The 27,440-nt window shown below is 37.1% G+C and overlaps 8 protein-coding genes across 8 annotated transcripts; 2 read left to right on the top strand and 6 right to left on the bottom strand.

Moving 5' to 3' along the window:
- Positions 1-455: 455 nt before the first annotated feature.
- Positions 456-4,751, bottom strand: ELE39_000462 (uncharacterized protein; the record flags this gene model as incomplete). Its single annotated transcript, XM_067343501.1, has 1 exon — positions 456-4,751. The coding sequence occupies one exon, from the start codon at positions 4,749-4,751 to the stop codon at positions 456-458; it is 4,296 nt and encodes a 1,431-aa protein (XP_067202283.1).
- A 534-nt stretch (positions 4,752-5,285) lies between these two features.
- On the bottom strand, positions 5,286-8,798 carry ELE39_000461 (uncharacterized protein; the record flags this gene model as incomplete). The annotated part of the gene is made up of 1 exon (XM_067343500.1): positions 5,286-8,798. The coding sequence occupies one exon, from the start codon at positions 8,796-8,798 to the stop codon at positions 5,286-5,288; it is 3,513 nt and encodes a 1,170-aa protein (XP_067202282.1).
- A 634-nt stretch (positions 8,799-9,432) lies between these two features.
- Positions 9,433-11,517, bottom strand: ELE39_000459 (uncharacterized protein; the record flags this gene model as incomplete). Its single annotated transcript, XM_067343498.1, has 1 exon — positions 9,433-11,517. One exon carries the CDS (start codon positions 11,515-11,517, stop codon positions 9,433-9,435), a length of 2,085 nt encoding a protein of 694 aa, XP_067202280.1.
- Positions 11,518-11,872: 355 nt separating this feature from the next.
- On the bottom strand, positions 11,873-13,216 carry ELE39_000458 (uncharacterized protein; the record flags this gene model as incomplete). The annotated part of the gene is made up of 1 exon (XM_067343497.1): positions 11,873-13,216. One exon carries the CDS (start codon positions 13,214-13,216, stop codon positions 11,873-11,875), a length of 1,344 nt encoding a protein of 447 aa, XP_067202279.1.
- A 912-nt stretch (positions 13,217-14,128) lies between these two features.
- On the top strand, positions 14,129-15,781 carry ELE39_000457 (uncharacterized protein; the record flags this gene model as incomplete). The annotated part of the gene is made up of 1 exon (XM_067343496.1): positions 14,129-15,781. One exon carries the CDS (start codon positions 14,129-14,131, stop codon positions 15,779-15,781), a length of 1,653 nt encoding a protein of 550 aa, XP_067202278.1.
- A 456-nt stretch (positions 15,782-16,237) lies between these two features.
- ELE39_000456 (protein with 12 transmembrane domains) lies at positions 16,238-17,722 on the bottom strand (the record flags this gene model as incomplete). Its single annotated transcript, XM_067343495.1, has 1 exon — positions 16,238-17,722. The coding sequence occupies one exon, from the start codon at positions 17,720-17,722 to the stop codon at positions 16,238-16,240; it is 1,485 nt and encodes a 494-aa protein (XP_067202277.1).
- A 511-nt stretch (positions 17,723-18,233) lies between these two features.
- On the top strand, positions 18,234-19,709 carry ELE39_000455 (protein with 12 transmembrane domains; the record flags this gene model as incomplete). The annotated part of the gene is made up of 1 exon (XM_067343494.1): positions 18,234-19,709. The coding sequence occupies one exon, from the start codon at positions 18,234-18,236 to the stop codon at positions 19,707-19,709; it is 1,476 nt and encodes a 491-aa protein (XP_067202276.1).
- A 186-nt stretch (positions 19,710-19,895) lies between these two features.
- ELE39_000454 (uncharacterized protein) lies at positions 19,896-26,786 on the bottom strand (the record flags this gene model as incomplete). The annotated part of the gene is made up of 1 exon (XM_067343493.1): positions 19,896-26,786. The coding sequence occupies one exon, from the start codon at positions 26,784-26,786 to the stop codon at positions 19,896-19,898; it is 6,891 nt and encodes a 2,296-aa protein (XP_067202275.1).
- Between the last annotated feature and the right edge of the window lie 654 nt (positions 26,787-27,440).

The following is a 27,440-nucleotide window of genomic DNA, read 5'->3' as shown; positions in this document are numbered from 1 at the left end:
ATGGACTAGTTTTTGTTTTGATGAAATAAACTAGAAAAAGCTCTATTTATATTAAAAATGCAATGAGGATAACATCAATCCATTTCTCTCCTTTCTCTCCCATGCTCCAATTACTGCTATTATTACTATTACCATTATTTCTCCTCCTCATTCATCTGTCTCCACGAAGAAAAAGCATGCAAAACCAAAATTAAAATTAGATATAACTATATAACCTTAAAAATAAATAATACGTAACCATACTAGCAAGTATTATAACAGAAAATATGTGCTTGAAAGTACATGCATACATGCAAATAGCAGGAAATGCGCGCCAGTAATAGCATCCGCCTATCGGGATTAAATTTGTCATCCATCGTGCCAAGCACAGAATAACATCAAATCTACCGTCTCAGCTTGGTGACTTTCTTTTCCTCCCTCCTCTTCTTCTTTTCCTTGGCCTAGATTAAACCCTATTAAAATATAAACCCGATATTTTCCTCAGGGTCTTGCGTGATTGAAATTGGACGATAGACTATTCTAACTCTGAATATAATGCTAGTATCAGGATCGTACTCCACGTGTATCCCTGAAGCATAATGATTTCCAGAGTCTGGAGCATTTGATTGCCAAGTCACCATTGAGTTCTTATTAATTAAAACCTTCTTTTGCCTCTTAATGTGACTAAAAACTTTAAAACCTGCAGGAACACCTCTAGCATCTATGGCAACTTCCACGTTCTCTATATAATCAGCATCGCTCTCCAAGCAGTCACTAATCTCATCAAAGTGGAATTTTGGGCCAACTAAACCAAGATTTGCCTCTTCTAGCCAAGAATTCCCACATTGAAGAGCTATTCCCTTAATGTGATCCCCATCATTATATACTCTCAGTCCTGTCATTCTTGAGTTCTTCCAATCATCCCAAGTCATCCTTCCGTCCAGTTTTAGCCTTGAAGTCTTACACCAAATGCCGTCCATTTCCAAATTTCCAACATCCAGTCCAATCCAATCCGTAGTAATTGTTGGGGAACTTAACATTCCCTTCATCTCTCGTTCGTTTACCTCCTCAGATGACTCAGCTACCCCTCCTGGCAACTGAAATGGAGATTTATACTTTTTCTCATCTAAATCCTCACTCTTGGTATCCTTTGAAGTTGGCCTGAACAGAGGCAAAAGCATTGCTATTGGAGTGGTGTAATCCCCTGTCTTCTCAAATAATAGTTCAAATCCATACAAACCATCTCCTCTTGACTTTGCCTCCACATAATAATGTTGCCATTCCCCAAACTGTCTTAGAAGATTGGTCTCAAAATAAAGCTTTCCAATACTGTGAGTCTTGTCAATCCTGGTTCCTCCTATTGCTATCACAAATTCCTTGTCCCTCAGTCCAAAGGTTTCCTCTACAAGAATGTGATTCTCATCTGAAACATCCCACATGCCAACTTGTTCATAATCTTCCTCATCACAAGTAATCCTCAAACCTATCAACTCCTGTTTCTGCTCAGCAGAGTTCCTCTTATAGGCCATCGTGATATGGGTAAGCTTTGTTCCCTCCTCGCACGAGTACTCGTCCCCAGTGTTTACATCTCCATCTGCATTTGCATGTCCCCATGGAGTGTTCCTATCAGTTATTGGAGCTAATCCCGATCCTGCCTGTTTAGAACCTAGTACTGTTCTTACCTTAGGAGGAGGACCAGAATCACCAAAGTTTGTGTATATTGCTGACAAAGCTGTTATTATACCTTTTCTGATCTCCACATCAAATCCACTCAAATATCTATCATGCAATTTTCCCATCTTCTTCTTCATGTGGTTTCTATTGAAGAGCTTTAGCCTACTCAGAGATCTGTCCTCATTATTCAATACAACCTCCACCTTCTCTATTGGCTCATTCAGTGGAATTTCATACCTGGCAACATCTCCCAAAGTACTTCCAACTGGGTTCAGAGGCTTACCATCACATATTAGAGTCAAACCAATAATTGAATGAGGAATCTTTGCTGAATTATGTACCAAAAGACCTGTCAACCTGCTTCCTGGAGCACAGAAAGTCTCCTCTGCATGGGATCCTGCCAAGTTTCTACGTCCAAACCACTCCTCTCCAGGCCTGAAGTTTACAACTCCTCTACCTATTAATCTCTCCTCCTCATTCAAAGAGTCTTCCGACTCTCCTTGTATATCTGAAGCAGAAACTTGATATGGAACTACCTCAACATCATTAAATGCTGGATACTCATCATAACTTGCTTTTCTCTCAAGGAATCCAATGGAAACTAATCCTTCTGGTGTCTCTTGTCCAATAAACCCATATATCTCGGTTTCAACGTCCCCAGATGCCAATTTCTTCATGATTTCTGGTCCAGTCTCACCAAAAGAAGACTTCCTATTCTCCAACGTAACTAACATTATCCCGCTCACATAGAAAGGCTTCTCGGATTGGTTATCAACGAAGGACCTTGAGAAAAAGTCTCCAGACTCCACCTCAGCCTCAAACCTGTCTCCCATACTGCTTCCAAGCTTAGTTCGTCTCCATTTGGATCCACAGCGAATCCTGAGACCAACCAACCTGGAGAAAACATTATCCCTCTCAATCTTCCTCACAAACCACATCCTGACTGCTGTAATAGGGATTCCAACCGGACAAGATGTTTCCAATACTACTACATCTGGGTCAGACTCAGGCCTAACAGCTCCAAATAGGCGGATGCTAATATCCTTCGCAGTAATTGGAGGCAAATCAATAGGAGTTGCGACCCTATAAAGAGGAGCTATTGCACCAACCCTCTCACTTCTAATCATCATAGCAACTCTGAAACCATATAACTCATAACTACTCATTACATCGTGCTTGAAACGAAGATCGAAAAGATGAGGGAGGCCAAGATCTCCAAGGTAAACCCTGAAATCCACAACTGGGTCCTCCTCGTGAACCAGAATATCATAGGTTCTCTTCTTATCCGTTTCTATCAGGTTTGGATTCCCAACAGGCTTAAAGAACTCGTCACCACACTGAATTGCCAAGGAAACTAAATACATTTTAAAAGGTTTTGGGTGAGTTTCACCTTTTCTCATAATTAGACGAATACCCGTCAATGGAACCCCTGTGGGACATTTGGTCTCCTGTATTGGGCAATCCTTGGCAACTCTGCCATAGAAAGAGCTTCTTGGAACAATCTCCTTTTTTGAAGAGGAATCCGCAAATGACCCCGAATCTCCTTCCAAGGGAGATTCGGAAACCTCCAGATTACCGTAATCCTCTCTGTCCCCAGCTTGACCCGGCTTCGGAAGCTTCTTCCAGTGGAAACCGATTCCAGAGATGGCTCCAGTTTTGTCCAATTCAGCGAAGATTCCCTGCAGAATCCTTCTCCTGCCTCCTCCCTCGGACCTAGAAGATCTTATTGTAGGAGTAACCCAATCATCTCCAAGTTTCTGCTGGCGTCCTGTTGTAGAGAACACCACCAGGCTTTGAATAAACTTCTCTGGAGACAAATGCAAAGTCAAAGCGCTGATCATACTCCCAACCAAAGCCTTATAGTCAGTTCCTTCTGTAATCCCCAAAACAACTTCCTGCCATACTCTATCACACTCAACTTTAATGCCAACCAGACCTCTGTTTCCCATAAAGAATGCTTGTAATCCCGTGATCTTCCCATCGCACTTAATATCCTGAAAGTCGTATCCTCTTCTACCATATATAACCTGAGGACGAGAGAGGATATCCTCGGTCTTAGAGAAAAGAAATCCCAGAGACATTGAGTTCCTGTATGCTAAAGTAGCAAAGTCTGTTCCTCTCCATCTCCCCCTTGGATAACCTGAAATTAGGATCCTGAACCCTGAAAGCTCATGTCCGTCTGGAGCAGCTTCCACCACAGACGGTAAGTTGCCGCTTGCCTTACCCAAGTAACTTAAGTGGTTATTCTTGGTTCTCAAAGTCATTTTCCTAATAAGGTATATTGGACCCTTTTCCAAAGCTTCTTCTGAATTGTCCATATACACCAGCCTTGGTCCTCTATACGTAGGAATAACCAACTCTCTCTGGGATTGGTGCTTTACTGGGTTTAAAGTCTCAACAAAAACCCTAATCTTGACAAAAGGATCTTCTGGACGCGTCAAGACTGTGTATTTTTTTAAATTGGGGCCAACATTTCCCATAATCCTGCTCCATGTTGAATGTCTGGACCCTCCTCTTTTTCGTGTATCGAGAGCAGAGGAGCACAAGAACTGAATTCCACGAAGATCCTTCCTTCCCTTACTCTCAGGATTGGGAAACCAGGCTCTAATCCCTATTAAACTCTCATATGGCTTACAGAGAATATCCAAAACTCTTGGAATTGGTAAGTCGTCCACTTGGATTGGACCATAAATTCGAGTGGGGCCCACATAAGCTCTTGGAGCCTCCAGCTCCGGGCTCAATGGGAGCAATGGCGTACCATCCTGGTTTCTCAAAGGACCCCAGACCCAATTATTAGATACGTTGTCCCACTGCCAGCCCTCCATGGGGGCCTGTTTCTTTTCTCCGTAAATACGGTTCCAGTAATCGGAGTCACTAATTCTATTGAAAAAGTAGCTACCATAATCTTTTGGATACGAATATAAATATCTTTCAAATACCGGAGCTTCTTCTCTAGGTGGAGGCAAACGAGATGGAATCCTTTCTCTTTCCTGATACCTCTTTGCATGTGCCGTCAAAGACTCCACTCTAACAAATCCTTCCCGACCCCATCCTCCTATAAAAATTGCCAAAAATGCCAGGAATAACGCCTTTATCATCTTCCTCCTGCACTTTTCTCTTTTTCACAATTTCTTTCATCCAAACTTGCATGCAGTTTCCCGCCAAAACGGCAGATCCGCCACCGAATTTTTAGATCCGGCCTAACGGTTAATGCTCGGAGACAATGTAAAAGGAGGAAAGATGCGGGGCGAGAAAAGGAGTAGGGAAGAAAAAGAGGGGATACTGTTATTACAAATTAAATCTCATCTGGACTATTTAAGATCCGTGGCCTAGGCTGCTAAACTTGGCTTTCTTTGCTCGGTTCAGCAAGATGCTGTGTACTCCTCTCGAGGAGTACCGCAGGAAACAGTCAGACTTACAAGTAAAATGTCATTCAGCTTTCGTGGATAGCTGTAAATTAAGGTAGAATTCTGCTTGATTGTTGGTTTCCTTCTTTTACTATTTCTTATTGAATGAAAAGGTTTAAGTTTATTTTGTTTCGTATTCTAAGCGAAGTGGACGTGGTATTGGACCAAATAAGAGGGACCGGAGAGCAATATCTCTGCTTAAAGGGAACAGTGTAAGCTCGTAAGCTAGTCAAAGATGGAGGTGACACAGGAAGGAGCAATCCTGTAAACCCAAACATTGCCTTCTCGCTTGTCCAGCCTGGTGGATCTTTGGTAAGCCCTCTTCCTACTCACTACCAGCTCCCTCAAATCCTCGATAACTTCCCTATTTAAGTTCCAGTTATTATGGCGCATCGTCCCAACATTTTGTTCAATGAAACTCTGGTCAATCACATCCATATCTAGATAATTGAATCTTTGTTCAGGAGTATGTTTATTTGCATATGGACTAGAAGTATCCAGAATACCAGAATTGCTTGCTCTGGGAGAACATTGCTTGGGACTCTGAGATGCGTTGAAACTGTTAATTAAGACTTTGGAGGGGTAAATTAGAGATAATGCGCTTTCATTTCTTGGTCTTGATGCTTGTAGAGTCTTGTTTTCGGAATTGGGGTGGTTTTCTCCATCAAAATTTGATCCTGTTGCTATTCCTGCTCTCTGATTGGAAAAGAAGTTTATTTCATCCCCGTAGACGGCCATATTGGAAGTAGAGACGGCCTTCTGTAAGCCATTAGTGAGCTCAACGTCGGACGCTCTATACTGATCAAGATCGTTGATTTGAGATTTCATTTTCTTGCTAAAACTCCCAACTATTCCGTAATGCAATCCAAAAACGTTGCAACCCAGAGCTTTTCTGCCTTGAATGATTTCACTCCATTTAAGAGCCCCGTCCTGGCTATCTCCATACATAGTAATTAAATTACAGTACTGCCTTAACATCGGAAAAGCCTTGTTAATAAAGTCGTCTAAATAGTAGTCGGGATTCAAAAATGTCATTGAAACTATTTGAACCTTTTCATTTACAATCGGATTAATCTCACCTCCGAACTGAGTCTCAGAATGTCGAAGACCAAAATAACTACCAGGATCAATGCTTGATCTATGGTCATGTTGCTCGCATCTTTCGAGTAAATTCTCAGACAAAAGCTTGGGAAAGGATTGGATGAATAATCTGGTTCCCATTGAATGAGTCATTATGTGGATATGTCGTATTCCTCTGTTCTTTAATCCTAAAATAAGCTGGAAAAGTGAATTATGAGTGTGAGGGCTTTCTGCACTTTTTCTAGCCTTGAAATACTCCAAGAAAGAGTTTCCTGATGGCCACGAAAAGACCACAGGCTTGATGTATGAGGGAAAGTTGCCAAACGCAATCATCTGTCCAACTTGCCTTAAAGCATCCATTATTGTGTTATTGTATCCATGAATAAATATCAGCACCTCGGCTGCATGAAGTCCATCACTATGGATCCAATTTTTGACTTCCAACTCTGGGTAGTAAACGGTATTATCCTGGTTTTCATCTAATTCATCTTTTGGGAAGACAGAATTATGACAGTATCTATCAACTACCCTAACTTCAACCGATTCCAAATACCTATTGTCTTGAGGCCTATTTAGAGGATACTGAGAAGCTTTGATAATGGAGGAGCTTGAGAACGAGCTAGAGAATGGAATCAAATTGCTAATAGCATCATTTGGGCCCAAGATTGTACTTTTCAAGTTGTTTTCGCTTAACAAACTTTCAGGGTCCTCATCACTCAAAGCCAACTTCGCCCCAGTCTGTTTTGTGTAACGTAATACCTCTGAGATTGGGAAGTACCCAGCAATGTACAAACCCCTCTCTGCATCAACCAAAATAGTAACTTCGTTCTTAGGGTGAATTGTGAACATCGGAATATGTGGGGACAAATTTTGGAAAACCCACAGTAGAGACAAATCACGCTCTTTCTCCTGTCTGTTCTGTTTCCTTCTTAGCTTTTGCCTAACTTTGCGAATCATGTGAACTCCTTTCTTCTGAAAGCCTAGGTTCATTTCGCTCTTACACATACATGATAATTTAGGCTGTTCTTCCTTAATATTTTGCTCATTTCCTGAGGGTATATCAATTGATAAACTATTAAAGTCATTTGACTCCATTTTTTCACTAGTTTCTTCAGTGTTATCCAAATTCAACCTAACAATCTTTTTAGTATCCAAACCACTTTCCTTCTGTGTAGTATTCTTATCGTCTTTTTTCCTCATTTTCTTAAACCAGGCACTATTAAATACTGCACCAACCATCTTCTTGCCTTTTTGAGTTGTGTCATCGAAGGCTGCTTTACCTTTGGCCCCAATTCTAGCGAAGATCGATCCACTCCTGTTGACTCCTATTGATGGAGCCGGGTAAATATGGCATAAAGGAAACCCTCTGAAGAACTGACCAGAAACACTACACTCAATATCTGCGTACCCATATAAATTGGGAGTCAGATTTGCCTCAGTCCGACAGAATCCAAGCTTTAAACAAATAAAGCCACTGCCTGATCTGCATTCTCTTGTCTTAAACGGGCCAACAGGATGTCCATTTTTCCAAAACCCAACAAGAATCTCACCATAGTAATCGTCTTCCCTCCATCTTCCAAAGCCATGGGGTCTTCCCTCTTCATTAATCTCTCCCAAATACCAGCTATTTATGCTACATCCCTGGTTTTTCAAAGAGTTCGGCCTTCTTGCTCTATCTTTTCTTGTTCTGAAAGTTAAAAGCAAATCTAATCTTAACGGATTCAACTTTTTGAAAAGCTTTCTAACACTAAACCTCTTAATCTCAATGAAATAACCCGAAGCCAATCTAATATTCTGGCTATCATTCTCGGCACTCCAAAAAATTTTTGCATCGCTTGAATATCCTCCTTTCATGCTTTCAGAATTTATCTTGCCTTCGGACTCACTTGTTTCACAACACCTTGAGTTCGTATTCGTTGGACTAATGTTCCTGCTCCCATCAAACCTCCTTCCGAAAGAAAGTAACTTCAACTCCACTGGCTCAATGTTTACAAACTTCCAAGACTTGAGGAACCAGGGATGCTTAAAGTAATATACAGCTATTATTGGTCTCAATTTTGAATAAAAGAATGAAATCAACGAAATCAAGAACTGTAGTGTAATATATATGAGAGGAATTATATTGTAAACTATCACTTCTCCATTACTCAAAATATAGTCGCATTTTTGCAGAATTACTGAATGATATGAATCTGAAATCGTTGTTCTCAAAATAAATAATAAAAACGTAATAGCTGTATATAAAACACTCAATCTGAATGAATAAACTACTCCCGTCTGGAACTGAGTTATTAGCAGCCAAAATGATGTAATTACTATCATTCCAATCTCCACGCATAATATTATTAAATTATACCCCTTGTGAAATAGCCCATGCACTGCTATATCTCCTAAATTTGGGCATGAAGAAAAAAACAGCAAATTTGAGAAGAATCCACAAAGCACCAACAATATCAGAGTCCAAAGCCTTGCTACATCTCTAAATACCCCCTGATGTTTCCTACTAAACTTTCGGAATTCCATATGACCCACTGTATCCAAAAAATTACGCTTTATTTCTTCTATTAACTTCACCTCGGAGTCCAAAAACTGCCTGCTCGAGCGGAAAACATCTGGAGATGGCTTTTCTACAACATCTCCTGCTTCTATTACATCCATTTTCTTTGTAAATTCACTTCTTCATGTTCTGTCAACTAATTACTTTTTTTTTGTTTTTTAATTGCATGTGCTAACTTTTCCCCCTCATTACGCCTTGTCCTCAAGCGCCTCTTACATGCACATCTCCGTAAAAGAAAAATCATAAAATTCAAGTTTTCTTCGAAAAAATTTTATACTTCTCAAAACTTTTTCTCTTTTATCTCTAATTTATAACTCAGAGCATGGGATTTTATCATATTATAACCCCACTTGCTCTTCTATTTATTCTCTAACTCTTAAATAAAAATTTTAAATATAAATTTACATAATAAATTCTCCAATTGCCCGCTAGTTTTGACTATTTGCATGACTTGTATTACCACTTGAATGCATGCAAAACCCGGTATATGTAAGTTTTGAATGGACTCAGCAAATTTATTATTAAATAAATAACGAATAGACACTCAATCAGAGATTGCGTGGAGAAAAAAATTGCTCAGATTAAAACACAACTACTAATAAGCGACTTTCAATCGCCGAAAGATAGCAGTCGAATTATTTTGCTTCTATATAAGAATTAAATTTGAGGGAACACACTATACTACTTAATTGTGAAAATTTTATTCAGGTTCCCAAAACTGTTTAAAAAAATTTTTTACTTTTGTTGCTTTAAAATTATATTCCCAGACTTACTATCTACCTTATAATACTTATTTTTCTTCATAATCTTTTTACTCTCACCATTTTGTGAGGAGTTAAACTCAACCTCGTCCAAAGATACCCTTGAACAATACCTTTCGTATATTTCGCTTTCCTCAGAATTATCAAACTTTTTCACCAAGATTTTATCTTTATAAACGTACAATATTATTGCCAGTATTAAAAGACCCACGATTACTGAAATCCTGAATATCAAATAACCACTAGTAGTCTGAGATTTCTTGAAACTCCCAACTGTCCCAGGAACATATATAAAATCTTCATCGGAAATTGACTCCCCAAGAATATCGGTAGCATCACTGTCCTCTTCGGTCTCCTTTACTGTATCTATTGATTCCTTCACAAACTCTAAATCTTTAATCAAGCTTTTCAACTGTTTGTTTGAGTTCATATTAATTTTTCCTGAACGGTTTGATGTCTTCAAAATCTCATTCGCTACAATCTCGTAAATTAAGTTTCCTGCCTGAGATGCTGAAAAATACAAAGTTCGACAATCTTTACTTGTAGTTTGAAGCTCATCCAAAAATACGATTGATTGTCTCAAAAGCTTCGAATGCCTATATCCTATCCTTTCCAAGGAAAGGTAAGACTCAACATGATCTTCATATAAGTTATCATTTTTTTGAATCTCCTCTTCAAGCTCCATATTCACTTTTGATTCAATCATTTCCCTAAATACCAGAATATCCCCCGACTCCTTCTCCTTAATCTCCTTAGTCCTTGGTCCCGTTTCCTGTTCCCAAACCTCGATTTCTTTTATGAAGAATAATAAACTATTCTCCAACTTACTTGAAATGTCCCATTCTATTGGTAAGTGGCTCAAAAGCCCACTATTCTTCTTGCCTATTTCTTTTTTAACGTTTCTATGTTTTTTCTCAAACACTATCAAGTCTACCTCCCCAAAATGCTTCATCCTTTCGAAAAAATTAATTGCCGATGTTCGAATGTTTAAACATTCAATCTTCAAGTGAGTATATAAGTACTGCAAATCATCCAAAACTAAAGTCTGTCCCATCCACCTATTCATTGCTATTGATAAATTATCATAAATATCCAGTAATTGATCCAAATACGATTCATTTAACATGAAAAAGTCTATTCTGTCCTTAATCTGGTATAAATATTGAAGAGAAGTTAGTGAAATTGAGTGCACCATTGTATTACTTGCTAATTTATGTACCTTGTTCAAAAAGCTCTCCAAATCTAATATTCCTAATGTTAAATGAATCCTCACCCAAATCAACTTCTGTTTATATATTAAGTTTATCTGTTGAATACTATATTCATAAAGAAAAGCTATCAACTTATAATTACTTAAATGCCCATCCCAAAATTCATTCGAGAAATCTGAATCGAAATTTTTCATATTGAAATCTATATTTTTTGGAGTTTCCATCATCACAAAGTGATTAGTTATACTCTGATTAATCTTTCTCCTAAGCTCGTTATTCGTATCACCCTCATTCCTTTCTGTAAATTCTAATATATTTAGTAGGTAGTTCCACCTATTTTCAACTTCATTTAGTATTTTTACATTATTTCTATATCGATACTTCATTAACTTTTTTCCTATTATTTCAATTTCATTATGAATCTTAAAGGCTCTTTCGAGTCCAAATTCTGTATAATAATTTACAAGATCTTTCTGAAAGTCCTGAAAACTTTCAAACTTATCTTCTCCAACTAACTCTATATTGTACTTACTTGCTAAGTTCGATATATTCTTCTGCATCAAATTCTTCATTTGCGTTATTTCTATCTTAATATTTTCAAACGTCCAAAAATTTGCTACTCCTGGCAGTTTATCGATAATACCCTCAAAAGAATTAAAAAAACTTGAGATAACTTGGTGTCTTGCCATCATCAGAAACAACTGAGGAATAAATGGATAAAATGTTTCATCTATTCCTGTAGTATAGGAAGCTGCTAATCTACTAAACTTTTCATCTTGGCCCAAAACTACCTGAATAATCAGGAAAACCAAAGTAATTATCCAATACCAATATTTAGATTTAATCATAAAAAGTATCACCTTATTGACAATGCAATTAAATTACACTCTGCATATGTGAATACAATCTTACTAAGTCAAAAGTCTATCTATTTCCCTTTAGTTATGATTGTCTCATCATAAACTTAATATGTTAATAGAGAATTTTGCTTCTGAATTTTGTAAAAGAAATAAAGGATAGTATTTCTTTATATTTTCACACTTTATCTGGTTTCCTTATGAGTTATATTTAATTCACACAAATGTACACTAAAATAATAAAATAAGGGACAAATTAAAGTGCTCAGAAGAATTGCACACAAAAATGTCATAATTGAAAATTAATATAATAAAAAAAAATCGAGGCCCAAAAGGGACAATTCCACTATTTTCCGAGCATGGCTCTTTTTTTCTTATTTACTTTCTTCTTGTTTCTATGATTAAAAGATTTTCTGTGCTTCCTTTTCTTTTTTGTGACTTCTATAATGGAATTAAGTCCCAGAATGGACCCAATCTTGTCAATTTGAGGAATCCCAATTAATGCCGGTATGATAATGAGGGGATAGGCATTTTGAGTATAGGGATTTGGCTTATGTCTCAGCAAGACTTGCATTAGATATTTGAACTTTTTAGTATTTGTGATATCATAGTAATGGATGTGGAGGAATGACCGATTTTTGGACTTGAAAAAACATCTAAGAGCACTCTTTGTGGATTTTCCTTTTTTTTTTCGAGAAGAATTCCAGTTACAGTGAGTTGTTCCAAGGCCTAAGGTGGAATAAGACTCTCCAGAAGAAATAGATTCCTGGAAAGAATGAATAGTTTTGCTAAGCTTAGAAAGTTCATAGTATGAATCATTCAGATCTGATTTGCGGTATTTCTTGGGGATAAGTTCAGAAGAAGCTGAGACAACAACAATGTTGACCTTTCTTGATTTTTTTTTACATAGATTCATTAATTTAGTATAAGATACTTTGTTAACAACTAGAACAGGTTCACTAACATAGGTTGGTTGGTACCTCCACTTTTCTGTTAGGTGGATTAGAGCTTCTGCTGAATTCAGGGTAGACATTAAAAGCCTGAATTGACTGTGAAAAAGCCTCTTCGCAGCGGAATGTTTGAGACTTAGAATTTTTTCAAACTCTCTAAGTTTTAATAAAGCCTTAGATTTGCTTCCTCCAAACTTATCAGAGTAAATCTTGGCAAATTTAGATCTAATGTGGGAAGGACTATACTTTTTGAAGATAAATTTTTTAAATCCCTTTTTCAAGAGCATGGAGAATGAGATTAAGTACTCATTAAGTAAAACAAGCTCCTCTTTTGAATACTTTGATAGGATTTTATGAATGGAAAAGAGGTCTTGAGACCTCTTTTCTCTTCTGGATAACGTAGAGGGCTCTGAATATGGGCTTTCTTTGTACTTATTTTCAGGGAATTTAATATTGTATTCTCTTCCAGACTGGTGGTTATTCTCAAAAATCATGTTCTCAATCGTTGAATGTTCTAGAGAATCTTGAAAAGTATCAGGAACAACCTGGCTTTTGGTATCAAAAGTTGTGTCTTCTAAAGACTGGTCTTGGCCGAAATTTAACATTCCGAGGCTACCACCTGAAAGTTCAGTCGAGCCTTCGGTGCCTTGAAAGGTAGAATAGCCTGAAAATTCATCTCCGAAAGTTCTTCTAAATAAAGAAAGCATTAAAAACAAAAAGATGAATTTTAACTTTAACATTTTTTGATTCCTCGGACCTTCAATATTTGTAATTTAGTAGCATTTTTCTGCTATTAGATTCTAATCTTTTTATTTATACCCCTAGAATTGCTCTTCTAAGTATTTAGAGTTCTCTTCAAGTTTTTTTGGTTTAAAAGTTTTTCAAAACCCTTTCTTTTTTCCTGTTTAACCTTTTTAAAAATCAATGAAGGAATTTCAATTCAATACCGGTGTGCATGCAGTGTGTATCGTAGTCAACATTTTGGCGGGAATATTAACAATGCAAATAATCAATTTAACGTGGTAGAGGAGAAATGAGAAAAAGAGTCAGGAATAGCCAAATTAGTAAATACCTAACTTCAGTCAGATTCAAAAGACTAGGAAAAATCAAAAGAGGAAAGATAACGTAAGTTCAGAATTTGAATAATGCAATTTCTTTTTTTTCACAATTTGTATAATATTTTGGTATGATCTAGTAATTTAGGCGCGCAAATCGAGATCTCATGAATAATAAAAGAAATGTTAAATTAATATTTCAGAAAGAACCTAAAGACGATTTAAAGTAGAAACTAAAAATTGGGGATCAATGAATAAAAAGGAATACTCTAAAAAAAGGTAGTTAATTTTTCTGATATTCAGAAAAGTTGGTGTGTGTCACACATTATCAGGAAACATTTAGATGCACGCATGTTTAAAAAGTAAAATTGGAGCTAAATGAGAATATTAAAAGTGAAGATTAATTAGTAAAATTAGACAGAAGGCCTGAAGTTACAGATTGAAGACATTTTTTTTTGTAATTTATCTGTAAGCAGGCTTACAAGATTTATATCTTTGAGTGAATGATATTTTTATAATATATTCATAAATCAAAATAGTGGAGTTCTATATGGAAGCTGAATAATAGTAAATTTATGTCTATTATTTAGGCTTAAAATGAATTTTTTGAAGCAATCCAATCTGGTTCTGCTATTGCTACAACTAATACTATGGATTACTTTAATTCAAGAGCTTTTAACTGTTAAAGCTGCGGATTCTAGATCTGGAAACAAAAGTGGTCTAAGAAAGAGGTCCGGATTAACTCCTCAGGGTACTTCAAAAGTCTCTTCAGACTCTTCGAAGAAAGAATCCAACTCTGCTGGAGATGATGCTGTGAACTCAGTTGAAGAATTAAGAGGAGTTAATCCAATGAAAGCACATAGTATAAGTAGAGTTGTGGAGATTTGTAATAGCCAGAATGTTCTAAAGGGAGAGAGCAAGAAAAAATTATTTTTTTTAAAATGTGAAGTTGACAGAAATCAAAAGGTTGTATCTGTTCCACAAATCAACCAAAGTACCAGAAAAGTTATAGAAGGAAGCTCTGAAAAGACTGTGTTAGTGAATTGGAAGTTAAACTTAGAAGGAGCCAATTCAGCTCTTGTATATGCAATACTCTTTGTTACTTCAACATTGCAGTATTCAATTATGGAGAATTGTCTAGTACTCCCACGAAGTCAGGTTTTAAAGGGAGACCAAAAAAATCCTGATTTAGCTCAAAAACTATATGACTGCTCCATGGGAAACAAAGTCCAGCCAATAACATCCTTTCATGTCTTGGCAAAGGTCGATACCTACTTTAACCTTCGTCCTTTAAGACTTTACAATGAACTGGAAAGAGCAATGAGAATTTCACAAATGAGTTATCTTTATAAAGCAAATTCCAAAACTCCTGAAGTTAGAGTAAATCTCCATCCAAAATATTATGTTATCAATGACAAAAATGGAAATGAAGTTTATAATGATATGCTTTTTATTGAAAAGCTGGATGCCATCCCTTATATTAAAGTTATAGTTGTCTTAAAAGACGAAAACTTATTACATGAGTTATTAATTGGAAAGGAATTCCACGAGCAAAAGGCACAGTTAGCTAGATGGTACAGAAGGATGCTTAGGGGAATATGGCTTCCTTTTTACACTGCCGCTATGTTCATGCTCCAAAATGGTAATAAAGTTCACTGTGATTTGCATACGAGGAATATTATGGTTTCCATTGATCCGAATTTTGGTTCTGATAAATGGAAGACTGTTAATACAATGTTTGAATTAGCTACAATTACGCCAACTTCTATGAGAATCATTGATATTGGAAATACAATTTCAATGAATAGTCATGAAATCCAACTGGAAAATGATCCATGTAGAAAGTACGAGAGAAGACCATATGAGGATATTGGCCTATTAGATTTCAGAATCCTTGACCCTCTTACTGCTCCTGCAAAGGCACCGTCATTTTTACCGGATGAAGACAAAATTTATACTGATGATGTTAAGCCTGAAGATATAAATAATGCAAGGTCACTTATTAAACATTATAATATGAAACTTAACAAACTAAAGACGAGTATTAGAAGCATTCATCAATGGGAATCATGTAGAGTTAAGAGAGTTAACAAAAGAACTAGAAGATTACATCAAGAAGTCGACAAATATCCTTGTAGATTTATTGATCAAAAGGAAGCTTTATTAGAAGCCTGTAAGATACTTAAACGATTTACAGCCGAGCAGTTCATGGGGGTTCCATCATGTAATTTTAGCTCAAGGAGAAAATAAGAATGACTAAAGTTTCAGTAATTAGGGTTATTCTTAGAAACTAGTAGTCCCTTTCTTTTTTAATATATTATTTAACCAAACTGCATGCATGTATGCATGCATATGTGTAAATTGCAATAGAATTGGCTCCAAAAAACCGAATAAACAAATTACATAAATTTAGCATAAATCTCATAAGTGTAGATATTTCGCAGTATATTACTGAATTACTAACAGAAAAATTAATGTAAATGTTATTTGGAAAACCTCTTTAGACCTCTAGAAGAGGATTTCAACAATTGGGATTAACAACAAACAACCATGAACCAACCAATTGACATTTACCGAATAACATAGTTTAATAGTACAGTCTTGAACATATAAAAACAAAAAGTTAATATTCTGACAATTCTTACATCAAATATACCGAAAATTTAATAGGATTAAAATGGATTTTAAGAAGCCTTCATTTAAAATTTACTTATTCTTTTTACCATAAATTATCCTCAACGCGAACAAAATTACGAGGATTGCAATGGCGATATACATGATAATCCTATTAGCAAGGTTGTAATCTCTTTGTAGATTGTTTTCCAAAAAGTTCTGCCAATAGTTGATTGACATGAACGAAACAAACGCTGAGAGAGAAGCCAAACCCTGAACGACACCAAAGTCATCGTAACCAAACACACCAGCTACGAAACTATAAGTTAAGGAGTTGGCAAAACATGTATAAAGACCAGCAAAGATATTGGACAAGATTTGAGGGATAATGTTACTTACGGACTTAAATCCCGCACAGAAGTAGGCTCCAATAAGCAACGATATTTGGTACTGCATTGTGATGATAAGTCCATTATAATCTACAATGTATCCCCAAGCTAGAGATAAGTAAGATGCCAATGAATATACAATATTTCCAATATCAGCCGCTTTCTTAGCGCTTACTTGGTCGCTAATGTTCATCTGACAAGTACTTCTAAAGAAAAGTTGGTAGTGAATTCTGGAAAGGGCGAAGAACAACATATAGATGAAGAAGGTAATGAAAGGTAGTGAAAAAATCTTCCTAATGCAGGAAAGTTCCCTGTAACCTTGAATTCCGTCTTGTTCAACTTCTACCGCCTCCTCATCCTTTTGGATAAAATCAGTAGTCTCATCTTCAAGATGATGTGAGATGTTGGAGTTCTGGTGTGCCATTCTTTCAGGTAGTTTACCGCGCGGAAAGATGAACGCATGATGAACAAGTATTACCGACTGGATAATAACCATGGCAGTCATAACAACTTTGGGGCCCCCAACAAGTTCGGAAAGCCTATCTTGGAGGAAAGGTAATAACAAAGCAAAGTCCATACCAATTGTAAGAAACATTCCTACAGTGTTTTTAACTTTGGGGAACATCTGCATAAACCTGGATCTAGATGCGAAAGTACATGATAGAGATACACCAAAGCATACACCAGCGAAATAATATGCATAGGAAGAGAAGTGTAACAAGAACATCAAAGTATATCCAACAATAGCCAAAAAGTGGCCTATTAATGCGCATGGAAGTAACCCATATATATCAATTATAAAACCTGCAATCATATGGCCGATGAAAACTGCTCCGTTAGAAACGGACATAACGTTGTTGATAACGAAGAAAGCTTCACCGGATTCAAGCATCTCAGGAGCGAAAGAAAATGCACCGCTCTTAAAGAAAAGTTCTCTGGATGCATCCGGATTTAGAATATGACCACCTGTCAAGGCCGCTGTAAGTGCAATGGTTGGAAAGAAAATCTTTGGGTTCTTAATGATAGATTTGAACGGAATTACGGTAGGATTTTCTTTGGTTCCAAACATTTCTCTAAAAACTCCTGGGTTAGAGTCACTTGAGGACTTTCCAAAAGAATCCGCTCTTCCACTTTCGAGACTTGCTCTACGTCCCGAGGCTCTGCGTTTATCTGTCCCTGAGTCAGCCATTTTAACTTTTTATAAACAGATACAAAAATTATTTACTAAAAAAAACTCTGATTTTTAACCTTAATATTAGATTTATCTTTTCATTTTATGTGATGTTTTCGTTATTTCTTTTGCCTCCTTTCTTTTTTATTTCCCACCGTCTCTCAGTACAATGGTACCTTTGGATTTGGCGCCAGAAAGTGGCGCCGCGTGCGTATTTTATTTCAATATGCGAGATATTTAAAAATCTAAACTAACAGAAAGTTATGAGAAGAGAGGACTGGTCTGCAAAAAGTGATTAAAGTTATTTAGATGAGGATAGAAGCACAGAAATAGATACAAATTCTACATTTTTTAAGTCTTCCCCTAAAAAGTTTAACAAAAATCATCGAATTTGGATCTGAATCTATTAATGCAAGCATTGGCTGCGTTATCGTTTAGGCGCCACGGTATCCACTATGAAAGGAAAAATCACAGTTTAAAATTTAAACCAAAAGAATTCACCAAAAATAGTCAAATTTAACACACAAATATGATGGAAAAGCCGTTTACTTGTGAGAATCAAACCAAGTCTGGATTTTCCAGCACCACCTTATTGCTATTTTATGTGATTTCTGCGCCAATGGTGGGAGCACCATATTTATTACCTTCTGCTGTAAAAGAGTTATTAGTGAACAACCATGCTTATTATTGGGTAGATCCAAACTACAAGCTAACTACAATGAACAGTTTATGCTCCCTCGGTACGTCTTCACTCCTCTTATCAGGAGTTTTGGGTGCTTATTTTGTAGATTTACTCAACAATAGGAATACGGCTATTCTATCAACAGCCTTTCACATTATGGGATGGATCTTCTGCTTCTTTTTAGACAAAACTTGGTTCTACTTTCCATATATTGGAATATGTTTGTGGGGAATTTCTACCCAACTTTTAACTTTAACAAAAACTTCGATTTCTGTCTTTTATGATTCGAAGAAACATCTTGTTGTAGCGATGGTGGGAGGCTCTGTTGGCATGAGTTTCGCTTATATGCAAATTATGGTTAATTTGGTTCGGTATATTTCTTTAAAAGGCATCGATTTGTCTTATCTTGGACTCAATCCTACACAATTTGTTGTAGTTTTTAACTGTTTCCTTTCAGTTCTCTGGATGGTGGGATTTTACTTTATCATTCCCACTCATCCTTTTGTGACTCCTACTGTTGACTATTGTACGAGAGTTTCAATTTCCAGATCTCAAATCATGAACTCTCTTACTGAGTTTGATCACGAGGAGCGTCTTTCTTTAGTCAATAGCCAAATGATTGTTGAAGTTAACAGATGCAAAGAAGATATCCCTTATCAATGGACTTTGACTTTCAAAGAGCAGCTTATCTCTCTTCCAACCACTCTTTTTACCATTATATACTCTTTAATGTGGTTTGTGAGGCTTTACTTTACTGTAAATATGAAATCAATTTTACTCAATCAAACTACAGGAGACCTACAATACTCTGAATCTATTATGGATATATTTGGTCTTTTGCTTGGAGCCACATTTATTGCAGCTATTTTGGTCGGTGTCTTTGTGGATCTACTGGGAATATATTTATTTCTGGTTTTGTTTGTTGCATCTTCTCTATTAATTTTGGTCCTCTTTGCCAACTTTGTCCCCTATTGTTTCTTATCACACCTATTTGGAATTGTCATTTGTATCTTCTGCTATTCCTACTTTATTGGATGCTCCTTCAGTCTTTTTACTTCTGCATTTGGCTATACTCACTTAAATTCAATCCAAGGTATTTCTTCTACTATTGCTGGATTCTTTACCTTAATATACAACGTCTGGGACTTTTATATCCACAAATACTATGAAGATAACTTCTTCTTTCCAACTATTGTTGCAATTATAATCAACTCCTTCATCCTCATCCTCTCTATATTCATGTTAGTATACACCAAACGTTGGAACTCCCACAATTCCTCCTACTTTTTTTCAACTAACAAAAAGACTTCTCTAATTAAGTGACTATATAATAATTAAAGTAAAACTGGCACTTCTAAGACTACTATATTCTTTCTATGGCTAAGTTTTTGAGTTAGGTTTTCACTAACCTTGTATATTTCATGTTTATAATTATATTATTAATTCAAAATAATCCCTCTCCTCTTTATTTCTACCTTCCTTCTCCCCCTTTTCTTTCCTTTCCCAGCCTTATTTTCCAGAGACGGAGGTCGAGACTGAACCTGAGAAGTCAGTCACGAACTCAGAATCTAAAGTTGACCCAAACTTGGAACTAGACTTTTCTTCCACAGAATTAGAGTCTGAAGCGTTTCCTTGTCCTGGAGAGCCAGAAATCCTCTTCTGACCTTCCGTAATACTTGATTCTGTGCCATAGCCGTATTCAGAGTAATTCAAAGGCTTTTCTTGGATAATTTCTGTTTTTGGATTGGATTTGGCAGTTATTGATTTCTGGAAGTCAGAAATCGACCCTTTCGAAATCTCCTTCATGCTTGATTCTGAACTCATTTCTCCTTTGGAGGACTCGCTCTCCTTACTAGAACTCCCGCTTACCAAACTTATATCGGATTTATTCTCCAGGGAATTGCTCAGTTCTGAGCTGCTCTGAGCTCTTCCAGGTTTGCTGTACTCAGTGGGTTTCTTAATATCCAGGGCTAAACGAGAAATTTCACGATCTTTATTCGCCACAATAGAAGAAGGAGCTTGGGAGATTGGAGAGATACTGGGCCTAATATCAGGAAAACTAGGAGCTTGAATTGCTGTCATGCTTGGAGGAATTTGATTACTGTTAACAAAGTAAAGTCCAGCTCTGCTAATCTTCACTTCCACCAGGTCCTCATCCTTCATCTGTCGGATGGGTAGCTCCATCCTCTGAAGTTCCTCTCTGGCGAACAAGAACACGGATTCATGGATGTAGAACTTTTTCTCCAGAATCTTTGGAGAGTCTGCTCTATTATTTGGGGTGGGAGGAACGAAAATAAAGGATGGCTTGAAATTTGTATCTGGGACAATTGAAGAATGTTTTCCAGTAATGGAAGCTGACCAGGAAGTGAACCTAGATATCAAATTTTCAGCAACCCCCTTCAAGGCTGTTAGTAGCTCTTTGATCTCAAACTTCCTCTGCTCTGAAAGGTTTCCTGGGACTTTTGGGAAGACCCAAAGGTCCACAAGCTGTCCTTTGGGTACCTTAACTAAGGTAAATTCATTTAGATCTTCTGATCTGTAGGGTTTTTCTATGGTGGCAGGAGGAGGAGGCGGTAATATAGGATTAACAACCAACACTGAGGAGTCTCCCTGACTAACAGACGCCTGGTCGAAGATTTCATTCGATGTTGTTCTCTCAAGTTCAGATTCCTCTGATGGAGGTGATTCTGGAGAAAATTCTTTTTTCTGAGACTCTTCTGGTACAACCTCTTCCTTTACACTTGGCTCAGAAACAGGCGCAGAGGCAGGAATGGAAGCAGGAATGGAAGCAGGAATGGAGGAAGGAGTGGAGACAGGAATTGGTGGTACGGACTCCGAGAGGATTCTGCTTTCTTCAAAATGTTTGGATCCATCGTTGGAAAGTTCCTCGTTTGGACTAACAGAACTAGGTGTTCTAGCCTGCTCCTGTCTTAGAGCTGGAGAAACGATTGGAACATCTGTGATTGGCCACTTGTCTAAGTCATTTGGAATTCTGCTATTTTCATCTACCCAAGCCAAAGAGCTGCAGTCCAGCTTAGTGGGATCCATTTCTGAAATCTCTCTGCAAACTTCTTCAAGACTTTGACCACTAATTCTTCCAGATAAGTCAGTTGAGCTTAAAATCTCCTTCAAGATGTTGATGATCTCCAGTTGATCGTTACATTCACTAAATTTGGGTTGGGAAGGCTCACTAGATTCTGTCTCAAGGCGTACTTTGCTTCCCCCGAGTTCACTAAACCTAATCAAAGGTGGTGACAAAGTGTGTAAAACAAAGTTGGTTAGAGAATGAACGTTTTCTTCGTCTGATCCAAATTTGAGAAACCTATCCAGAGTCCCTCCTATGTTCAAGCTTTGTTGGCTTTGACTTCCGATATAAACGTATATTGACTTTAAGTCCAATTGACAAAGTTCCACTCCTCCTGCCCATAAAGAGTTGAGTGAGGATGCTAAGGTCCAAACAATGTTGATCAGTAAGTTCGAGTTGTTTGGAACGAACTTTGAGAAATCCACAAGCTTTTGGACAGAAATGTTTCCCAGGTATTCGTGCCAGATTCCTGGAAGTACTGAAGCTTTAGGGATTCTGGAAGGAGAGCGTGAAATAGAAGCTGAAATTGATGAATCCAACAAATCTGAAGCTTGCGCTTCATTTTCGTTGACTTCTACCTTGAATACTGGAGGAGTTAGTCTAATATACTCTCCAGAGTATGGAAAGTACTTTGTGGAAAGTTGTGTATATTTATTAAGCTCCTTCTCCCAGCTTGGACCCATTAACACGCTCAAGAAAAGCAAAGACTGAGGCTCCAACCTTTCCCACTTAATTGAAGATCCGGATGGAGTTGCAATCATAAGTATTAGATTACTCTCTTGAACTAGCTCTTTAGGAGGATTCATAACTGAAATAGAGGTTGAAATCGTATTAGATTCTCTTCCAGAAATCTTCAAAGGTGGAAGTCCAAGCTGAGTTTCAATCTCGCAGAGAAAAGAACCGTGGGGCTCTTTGTAACACAATTCTTTGATTTGATTAATAAAAGGGGTCATCTTTAAATTAACAAACTTGTCGACACTCTGAGGTGAAGAGTCCACAAATAGAGATGAAATCTCGTCCTTGCTGAGTGAAAGAGAAGGATTAAGTGGGTAACTCATGATTTGATTCAGGACTACTTCTTTTCTGTAGTTCCATAGACTCAAATAGTCTCTGATGGAGTCCTTGCTAAATCCAAAGGCAAATGAATAGTTAATTGTCAAAGGTTGTCTTTTGCTAATTTCCAATGATGGCTCCGAAAGCAGGTGAGACTCGTCTTTAGGGTTGGAAAGAGATTTTTCAGACCACGAAAAGTCATTAACATGCTCCTCCACATGGACTATAAGTTCTTGAGTAATTTGTAAATACTTTTCAAACTCCTGTGGATCGACACTTTGCTTAATTCTCTGGAATACTTGAGAGTCTGAGAATGAAAAGTCTTGAGAAAGAGTCAGTAGAATGAGTTCCTTTGGCCAATCAAGACTCTCTGCTATTTCAACTAAAGCCTCTATGATCGTCTCTTTGGATTCACAAGCTCCCGCATTTACCAGAGCAGAGTAACATGAAATCGGGTTAAAATATCCAAAAGTTTTCCAGGAAAGACAAGAATTGATGGTATTATAGTATGGGACACTTTCGTTTCTTGTAGAAACTGATGTATCTCTGCCCAACTCAAAGCTTCTTTCATCAATACTGGTTTCTTTGTTCTGAATAGAACATCCTCTGGACTCTAGGGTACTTGAAATGACCCTTTCAGCTTGAATGAAGTAGGGAAGCGAGTTGGATAAGGATAAGTTGGATTGAAAGGCCTTTTTAATGACTGTCCCAAGGCTGTCAGGAAACCTTGAAATGACATGCTCCAGAATTGTCTTCCCAGAAGGAAATGCAGAGTTATTGGACTGTTTGTGGTAATTAATAAACTCCTTGATAGATTCAACATTAATCTTAAACCCAAACTGTCTAACAGCTTCAATAACAATGGAGATAATTCTAAGTTCGATTGCTTCTTCTCTAGTACTATGTGCTCCAATACTCATTGAGGAACAAAGACTGAATCCCAGACTTCTTTCATTCATTATTTTATTTTCCAAATTCGTAGTTTTAATGTCCTTAGACTTGATAACTGTGATCATTCCATGAAGGTACTTATTTACAGAATAAAAACAATTAAAGAAGTCCTCATTAACTGTGAAGCTGAGGGTTTGGATATTTGAAATGTTGGGAATAATCTCCAGTTTATTTTCAAAGACCATGTAGATTGATCTCATCCATTCATTCTGTGTTGGAGCCCAGGTACCGATCTTATAATTAAGGGCATCTCTAAGTTCTTTAATTGATATATTTTTCACCAGTACCGAAGAAATGTGGTTTTTGTACAAAACTGAATACATTGTGATGCACAGAGTTAGACTGTCAACTATACTGGATCTTGTTGAATAAGAGACTCTTCTGAAGAAGGAGAAGAGGAGGGATTCACAATTGGATAGAGTGAATGAATAAACCCCACTCAAGATCTCGGATGAGTTGGGGACTCCCATGGTAAAAGACAGGAAATAGAGATGTACTGTACTCCAGTAATTCAGTCTTTCGAACATTTGGGTGTTATCTGAGACATTTCTTGTTAGATATAGTTGATCAAATTTCTTATTTGAGTTTTCTTGATTATTAGATTCTTGGTTTGAATTTAATCTGGAATAAAATTCAATAGAATTGGTCAAGATGACATATATTGTGTTTAAGTACTTTATTGGGTTTCCTTGAATATATTCGGTATAGATTTCCTTCAAATGTGTCTCAGGAAGTTGTAGCTTTACTGAGAGAGAAGAAATGATCTGATCAATATCTTGAATTTCCAATAGACTATTTTGAATCGCACTTGGGATATCCAGAATCCTTGAAAACATTCTCAAGATAAATTTTGGACTGGGAGGTTTTTTGGTGATCTTGGTACATAGAGGAGAAATTTGTGGGAACATTAGATCAATCTTCATGGAATTAAGCATCATTGAGACAGAGGAATAAATAGTATAACAGGTCTCCCAGGTTAGATCATTACCATCTTTGGGAAAATCTGGGTGGAAGTATGGAAGAATGTCAAATCCCGGAGCTAATTGTTTGGTGATTTGATCGAGTCTGAAATTTCTATTGAGAGTAGGCATATTTAATTTGTTTAGGGTAACTAATTCATTTAAGCCCATATTCTTGAGATATATGAGACAGAAAGTTTGTATTTTAGCTGAGTTAATTCTGAGATCTTCAATTTTGAATGGATTTACCTTATAGAATACAATAGCTGTGATATATGGACACATCTTGATTGGATCTGAGTACATTGCATCTAGTAATATGTCCATGAGTCCAAAATGATCATCCAGAAATCCGTTGATTAGATCCTTTGAATAAAAGTTAAAAGCGTTGAGTTGTTGAACAAATATAGTTCTCCAAAACTCAACAGGTAGAGGGAAGGAACTTGAATTGGTTATGAAATCCTCAATCAACGATGTTCGCAATTTGTCAAATATATTTAGATCCAAGACTGTGGGAATAGAGCTTCTTTTGTGAATAATATTTAGAATTTCGTGATTATTTATATTATAGATTCGAAGAATCAGATACTGGATGACCTTTGAAAAGATCTCATTATTTTCGATAATGGGCTTTTTTATGTTCAAGGAGGATCTTATGTTTTCACATCCTTTTAGGATATGAGACATTGAGACAGGCTTGATGAATGATCTTGTGTGGAAGAGAATATTTTCAAGTTGATAGACACATTCTACGAAATTGAAAGTAGCTTTGGAAAATGTTGGGATTTTTTCAAAAGAGTTTGGATGTACTTTTAATCCAAATGAACTACTTTTGTCGGAAGAATCTTCAAGAACGACTCTCTTAGTAAAAAGAGTGATATCAGCATTAGAAATACTCAGTCCTGAGTTGTAAAGCGTTTCACTCACTAAGATTTCAATCCTGAAAAGCTCTTCTGAGAAGTCAAGTGGAACTCCTGACAAGGCCTGCATTCCATACAGAGAGCTTAATAGAGTCATATAATTTGACCCTATACTGGACTCCGAGGCCACATCCAAAGGAAGTTGGCTTGTATCGACAGGCTCATTTGAAGAAAGACTTCCGTCTAATAGAGTGGATAACTCAGAACCTTCGTCAACAGGAGTATATGGACGGACGGAAACAGATTCGGACGTTCCTGAGGACTTTCTACTTGGCATTTGAGTAGCATTCAAGGAACCTTCCTCCATAGTACTTAATTCTTCAGAAAGGAGGGAACTGGACTCTGGAGAATTGACAGAGGTTTCTTGTGGGACAGACTCATCCAATAAGGTAGACGGAGAAGCCGAGGCTTCTAACATTGGAGTTGAAACTTCTGAGATTGGAGTTGAGGGTTCTAAAATTGATGTTGAAGCCTTGCTGGGAACAGAACTTCCAAAGGAAAACTTTGGAGATGGTGAAATATCTGGGGCAGTAAGAGGAATAATATTTCCCATATTCTGTGGAGAGAAAGCTTCTTGCTTTTTGAGAAACTCGGATTCTGGAGCAGAAGATCGCTTGGAACTTTCCTTTCTTGATTTGGACCTGGATTTTTCAGTTTTAAAGACAGATATTTCGGGGCTGGAAATCGAAACTTCCTCACCATACCCTATTCTTGATTTTGACGCTAAGCCTGAAATAGATTTAGACGATTCAGAGCTGGGCCTAGACTTGGACCTAGACTTGGACCTAGATTTGGACGTAGATTTGGAAGGAGATTTGGAAGGAGATCTGGACCTAGATCTCTCTGATGGAGAGGTTTCAGAAGACAATGAAACCACAAAAGAGGGTTTTTCGTCTTCGGGGAGTGTTTTTTTCTGAAAGGATTTGGAAGGTTCTTGAGCTCTGGATCTCGTGGAACTTTGACTCTTACTTTTGCTTAATTCGCTAAATAGAGGTGCCATTCCTTTTGAGCCAGATCTTGACTTTCTTGACGGACTTTGTTCATAAATTAGAGGGTGTTTCTGGGCTTTGCGGGGGGATAATGAAGAACCTTTTGAGATACTATTTTCGAATTCCATAGGTCCTTGAGAATAAGGTAAGCCTGGGCTCCCATCCGAAAAATTGGATTTAATTGTTGAAAGCTCACCTAGAGTTTTGGACTCTGGTGAGGAGCTTGCATCCTGCCCAAAAATGCCAGATTCATCTCTAGCCCCAAAATTACTGACTTCTAAACTACCTGTGTCTTGGATGGAGCCATCATACCCAGTAAATCCTGTTTGATCTTGTGATAAGCTAATAGCGGATACCTCAGGACTAAAAATGAGATATACAAAGGTTAAAAAAAACAACAGGATCTTTACATAGAAGGATGGCCTATTTTTAGATCCATTCATTCTGGTTTGCTTTCTATTGTTCTTAGTCTCCAGTTTTTATGTTCTTGCTGAGTGTTAATCTCTACTTCATAATACTTTGGGTATTTTTGGGTTTTAAAACTTTTTTTCGAAAGTTCCCTCTTTTCTTTACTTTTTTCTTTATTTGAGATCTTTTTTAGTACTTTATTTCTATGTTGCATAATGTACCGCCTTTTGTTTGTTGGGCATGAAAAAAGGAAATAAATTTCTTAAAAAACAAGTCAAATAAAAAATGAAATAGAATTGGAAAATATTTAATATTCTAAAGGAATAGAGGTGGTAACAATATACTCTATGCTCCGAGCTTCTGTGAGTTTTTTTTAAATGTATCCCTACTTATTCGAAAATAGCATTAAACTCCCACCCCCCATTCTACACTGTGATTCTAGGAAAGCAGGTTAGAATAATCAAATTCCAAGCTTTAAAACATTCTTTTAAAGACATTGTTCTAATTCTAAACTCAAATAAGTTTGCAAAACTACAAACAAGTCAGTAAATACTTGGCAAATTTTTTTCAAATAATAGGTATCGAGATCCCACAGTGGCGCCAAAAGGTGCCGCCGCACATGCAAATTGTGATGTGGGAATTAATTATGAGTAACACATTTATTTGCAATAATATGTAAAAATAATGCA

The sequence above is a fragment of the Cryptosporidium sp. chipmunk genotype I genome (assembly GCF_004936735.1).
Source record: "Cryptosporidium sp. chipmunk genotype I strain 37763 chromosome Unknown contig_11, whole genome shotgun sequence".
NCBI classification, from domain to species: Eukaryota; Apicomplexa; class Conoidasida; order Eucoccidiorida; family Cryptosporidiidae; genus Cryptosporidium; species Cryptosporidium sp. chipmunk genotype I.
The sequence above is the reverse complement of the archived record's forward strand: the minus strand, read 5'-3'. Positions and strand labels throughout refer to the sequence as shown.